This window comes from Buceros rhinoceros, unplaced genomic scaffold (assembly GCF_000710305.1).
Source record: "Buceros rhinoceros silvestris isolate BGI_N320 unplaced genomic scaffold, ASM71030v1 scaffold37338, whole genome shotgun sequence".
NCBI lineage: Eukaryota > Metazoa > Chordata > Aves > Bucerotiformes > Bucerotidae > Buceros > Buceros rhinoceros.
Genome location: NW_010425815.1, coordinates 1 through 5237, shown reverse-complemented (window position 1 = coordinate 5237; position 5237 = coordinate 1). Strand labels below are relative to the sequence as shown.

General features: G+C 47.2%; 1 protein-coding gene across 1 annotated transcript; it reads right to left on the bottom strand.

Annotated features, from left to right (window-relative positions):
• Positions 1-1784: 1784 nt before the first annotated feature.
• On the bottom strand, positions 1785-5082 carry NEFM (neurofilament, medium polypeptide). Its single transcript, XM_010141276.1, has 2 exons — positions 4952-5082; positions 1785-3711 (listed from the first exon to the last, which is right to left on the bottom strand). Exons 1-2 carry the CDS (start codon positions 5026-5028, stop codon positions 2364-2366), a joined length of 1425 nt encoding a protein of 474 aa, XP_010139578.1. The 5' UTR covers positions 5029-5082; the 3' UTR covers positions 1785-2363.
• Between the last annotated feature and the right edge of the window lie 155 nt (positions 5083-5237).

The following is a 5237-nucleotide window of genomic DNA, read 5'->3' as shown; positions in this document are numbered from 1 at the left end:
CCACCCCCCGCCGTGTGACCCTGGCTGCTCTGCCGATGACACACGTCTCACAGTCGCTGGGTTCCTGTAGCTGTGTCCTGCCAGAATCAAAAAGAACATGTCACATGAACACAGCAAGCCGGGCTGGGACCCCCTGCACCGCTGCAAGCCCCCGTTAACAACGTGTTCTGGAGTCTCCTGCTGACACCAGCACGTAATTCCCTGTACAAGGCGCCCCTTCATCGTGATGCTGAAGATCCCCGACTTCCTGCGGAGGGGTGGGAGCCTGCCGGCTCTGCAGTTTGTGACGTTTGTAGCAGATTCTAGACCTTCTTTGGAAGCACGTAAGCAGAAAGGGTTGTGTTAAATATTGGTCTCTGGTTTAGTTTTCGGTTTTAGGGGTGGAGTTCTCTTGAGAATTTTGATTCGACCCAAGAGGAAATGAGCTTTGACACTCACAAACCACTGGCATTTCTGTATTTTAACTCGGTGCAAGCTATTGCTGCCAACAGGTGAGTGCGGCTTGATAGGGTAAAGAATTGGAAGGCATATGCAAATCATAGATTTTGATCAGACCCTCAATTAGTCAAGAAATTTCAGGACAATCCACATACTAAACCCAGGCTTGAGAGTGGTTTGATTTTCTCTGCTGGGTATGGGCGGTAGGGCAGTGGCAGGGTTCTGCATTCTCTTTTGAAATGGGGTAGAAATAAACACAATATTAATCCCCTAACAAGAGATATTAGTTCCCCAGACTGGAGCTGGGGCCATCATCCTTTTCCCTTTGCTTCACTTGTCTCCATTTATTTTCCATGTAGTGGGATTTTAGATGGGCCTTTAACTGGATTTCTTTTTCAAGCTGGAAGCGACAGTAGACACAGGCCAATGCTTAGGAGGCCTTTCTACTGGAAATGGAAAAAATACTTGAATTATCTGTCCATCATAGCAGGTATAATCTGAGTCCTACCCAGCCTCCATTTAGACTCCGGAATGGTCTCATTCCTACAGATGGACGAGTGTGTAAAAGATGGGTTAGGAATAGCTTTGATACAGGATACCAGTATCATCTCTGGGTCAGATTCCTTTTTCCAGGAATTTATTTGCTCTCCATTTTGGGGTTTTGTGTTTAGAGACAGATTGTACCTGGTGATCATTTGAGACAGAGAATTGATGAGGATATTCCTGTGTAATTAAGACAGGAGTTAAAAGCAATAATCAGAAGCCACCCCATTTTGCTGAGTGCATGATGTCTTGACTGAGATTCCTTAATGGGTCCCCAGTGACAGAACGACTGTCATAGGAGATACCACAACCAGTTGCGGCTCACAGACAGCCCGTCTTCAGAGGACAATCCAGGAATGATCTGGAACTTGCCACTCCTTCAAGTCTCTCCTCACGCTTTGAGACTGTGTGCAGGGAGGAAAATTGCACTTGCAGCAGAGTTTAACACTTTTACGTGCAGTTACGCGCAGGATTGCTCTGAGAAGTGATGTGAACAGCACTTCCCCTTGCTAGCAAAAGCTTTTGCAACCCCTCTAAGCTCCTGAAGGGCAGGCTGAACACCACAGACTCCTCTTTTGGAAGTGTGGGATACACCCTTCACCATCCGCGTAAACCAGCTCCAGCCTTTGTGTTACGCTGCAGGGAATTCGCTCATCATACCCGATTCAAACTGTCTCTCTACACGAGGCCGCTGAGGAAAGCCTCAAGCAACTTTTCAACCCCCACAACTGTGTTCCTGTTCAGGACAGAGCATCGCACTGCGGGGAAGGGCCCGAGTTGGAAGAAAGGCACCAAACAAGCCATGGTTTCAGTATTGACCTTTATTGAGCAAGAACTGCTGTGACTTTTACATCAAACAACAAAAGGTTGCGTACTGTGCATGTCAACTAGGTTCTCCCATGAGCAAAAGTCCACCCTAATTGCACCAGTGAGGTAAACATAATTATTTATAAGTAGCTTTTTTTTTTTTAAGGCTAGGAGAGTTTTCTGGTTCTCATGAATATTCTATTACTGTTTTCTGTTTGGTTTTGGCTCAGTTGGTTCTTTGCATAATACATCTTAAGTCTTCCTCAGATATGTCCCCCCAACAGCTCAGGAAATTCAAAAGCTTCCTTTGCACATTTCGTCTCATGCACTATTAGTAGTATTATTTTTTTAGGTCCCCAAGCTTTGTGGAGGGAGCACATCTTGAGCCTGCATGCATTCCCCCCCCTCCCCTATATTGCACAAAAAAAGTAAAATACTGTGTGTCTGGAGCCTCCATGAGAGAACCCGTTCTGCTTTGAAGCCGTCACTCACATGCATTTTGCAGCTGTCATATGGCTTAACCTTTTGCACCGACCCAAGCTCTTTAATTTTTTTAAATTTAGCTATGATTTATTTTATTCTGCCTCTTTAATCTCTTTTACTACAGCATGTGAAGTAACCTTCTCCACTTTCTTGGTGGACACTAATTTCTCCTCAAAGCTTTCTTCGTGTTCCTCTACCTTCTGAGTGACTGTCACTGACTTCGTGATGTATGTGGTTGTACTGTCCCCACCTTCACTAGAGATTTTCTCTGCTTTTTTGGTTACTACAATTTTCTCACCCTTATCATCAGTCGGGCTCACATCTAGGCCGTTAGTGACAACACCCTTGTCTTCCTCCTCAACCTCCTTCTCTTTGGATGCCTCTGCTTCCTTTTTCTCCTCCACCTCACCGTTCACCGCAATGTCTTCTTTCCTGGACTCCTTCTCTACCTCTGCACTAATTTTTGTTACCTTTGTGACAGTGATGGTCTCCACCACGGCCTTTCCATCTTTGACCGGGGACGCCGGCTTCTCTGGAGAGCGGGGCTTCTCCGGAGTCACGGGCTTCTCTGGAGAGCGGGGCTTTTCAGGGGTCACTGCCTTTTCTGGGGTGCGGGGCTTTTCGGGGGTCACCGCCTTCTCCGGCGTCGCCGCCTTCTCGGGGGTCACTGCTTTCTCAGGGGTTGCAGGCTTCTCCGGTGTCGCAGGCTTCTCCGGGCTTGCTGCCTTTTCTGGAGAGGTTACCTTTGGTGTCGCTGGCTTCTCCGGAGATGCTGCTTTCTCTTCCTCCTTGGCTGGTTTCTCACCACCTTTCTCCACTTTCTGCTCCTTTGCTGCTTCTTTCTGGGCAGCCTTGGCCGCCTCCGTCACAGGCGATTTAGGGGGGGATTTAGGGGGTGACTTGGAGGGAGGCGTTTTGACCTTCTCTACCTTTGCTGCCTCTTCAGCTTTGCCCTTGGCCTCAGCTTCCTCCTCTTCAGCCTCCTTCTCTTCTTCCTTTTCTTCTATTTCTTCTTTTTCAGAACCTCCTTCCTCTGCTGCATCTGATTTTGCAGCTTCTTCCTCCTCTGCTTCCTCTTCCTCCTTTTCTTCCTCAGGTGCAGCTGCTTTTTCTGCAGCAGCCTTCTCGGAAACAATTTCTTCCTCTGCAGCTGCTTCTGCTTTTTCTTCCTCCTGTTCTTCTTGCTGGGCTTTGGCTGCCATTTCTTCCGCGATAGCTGCTAGGGCATCTTCCATTTCAGACTTTTCATCCTCTACCTTTGTCTCTTCAATGATTTCTTCTACAAACTTGTGCTGGACCTTCAGCTTTGGTGGTTCAATTTTTGTTTTCTGAATTTTAGTGGATGCTATTGTGACAGATGGTTGTCTGTGCGTGAATATGGGTCCAGTAATGCTTCCAGAGAAGGCACTGAATCTTGTCTCTTCCCCTTCCAGTAGCTTCCTAAGGGAATCAGGGGGAAGAAACAAAATGAGCACAGAAGCCCAACATAAGGGACAGAATTAGTATTAGAATATTTCCCTGTCAGCAGGATTAAACCAGTTTGTGTGTGGAATATGCTAGAGCTGATCAGCATAATCCATCGCTCACAGCCCCAGTGTGGCTTTCCTTGAATCAGCTCTTTCGCAAAATTCATATTCAGCAAACAGCTTGTAGCTTGGTTTGCGTGTGGCAGGTGTCAACACCTTCCGCTGAAATCCATCCCTCTTGCCAAAACCTTCATCGTGGCACAAATCAGCACAGACTATGGCAAAATATTGAACTTCATGGGATGCACCATGACTCAGGCGATCTGAGAATTTGACACAGCCAACAGACCCACCTCCAGCACTGTGGCTGAGACATTCAAAGGCAGTTAGAGCGTGTGTCCTGGTTCTATAGTTTGGGCATCCACCTCTCCAGTGGGGCTGCAAAAGCTGAAGAGACTTTTGTTCAGCTCATTTTGGCAGCAAACAGCTACAGCCCCTGGGTATCTCTATGTTTGAACAAGCTCAGGGATTGAAGCAGATCTGGAGATGGGGTTTTTTTTGGTTTTATATTCAAATGCATGTTTTTCATCTAAGCCTGTGACCCAGAAAAATCAGCCGTTCTCTGATGAGAGTTCTAAAGTGATGCAAAGGAGACTAAAAAAAACCTGCCAGGTGATGGCAATAGCAAGCAATGTTCTGCTCCAGATTAGAGTGGGAGCCTTTCAAGAAAAGTTGAGCAAGAAAAGCAAAAGTGTTTGTGACAAGCAGATTAGCAGTCGCTGCTTGAAACCATGATCAAGCAAGTGCACTGTCTCTCGAGTGATAAAAGGGAATTCGAGCGACAAGCACCGCTTGCTTGGCATATGCAAAGTAAACAGGAATTAAAAATAAACTTGTCTTTTGCTGCATCTTCTGCTTTTGTAAACAAGGGCAGAATGCGGCACCAGGGAGTCACTGCACTGAGTCATGCTGTCCTGTGCCCGCAGCGCGCTGGGAGCTTCGACTGCCAGAGCTGGTCCCTAACAAACTCTGGGTTCTTACTGCGAGCGCTCCATGGTCTGTGTAGGTTTTGAAACGGTTGTAATAATTTAGTCAAGCTCTAATTTTGTGTTCACTGCACGCAGATACTTCTCATCTGCAGTAAAGCTTCCCCAGCCAGCAGCATCTGCAGTGCTATTAATATTGCAGACGTGTCTGCAATGATCCTACTGTACCTGTATGCAGCAATTTCAATATCCAGGGCCATCTTGACATTGAGGAGGTCCTGGTATTCCCTCAAGTGACGTGCCATTTCCCACTTTGTTCCTCTAAGCTCATTCTCCAGCTGATGAATCGTGTCCTGCAACGCAGACGCAGAAAACCTCTGAGACACACAGACATGTTTCACGCAGAGACAGAGCAGAAAAAGTTCTCAAAAGGGCCTTTCAGAAACTCTTTCTGCCACCCCGGGAGGCAGCGCTGTGATCTGATTAGGACCCACCCGGCTCCCACCTCCCTCCC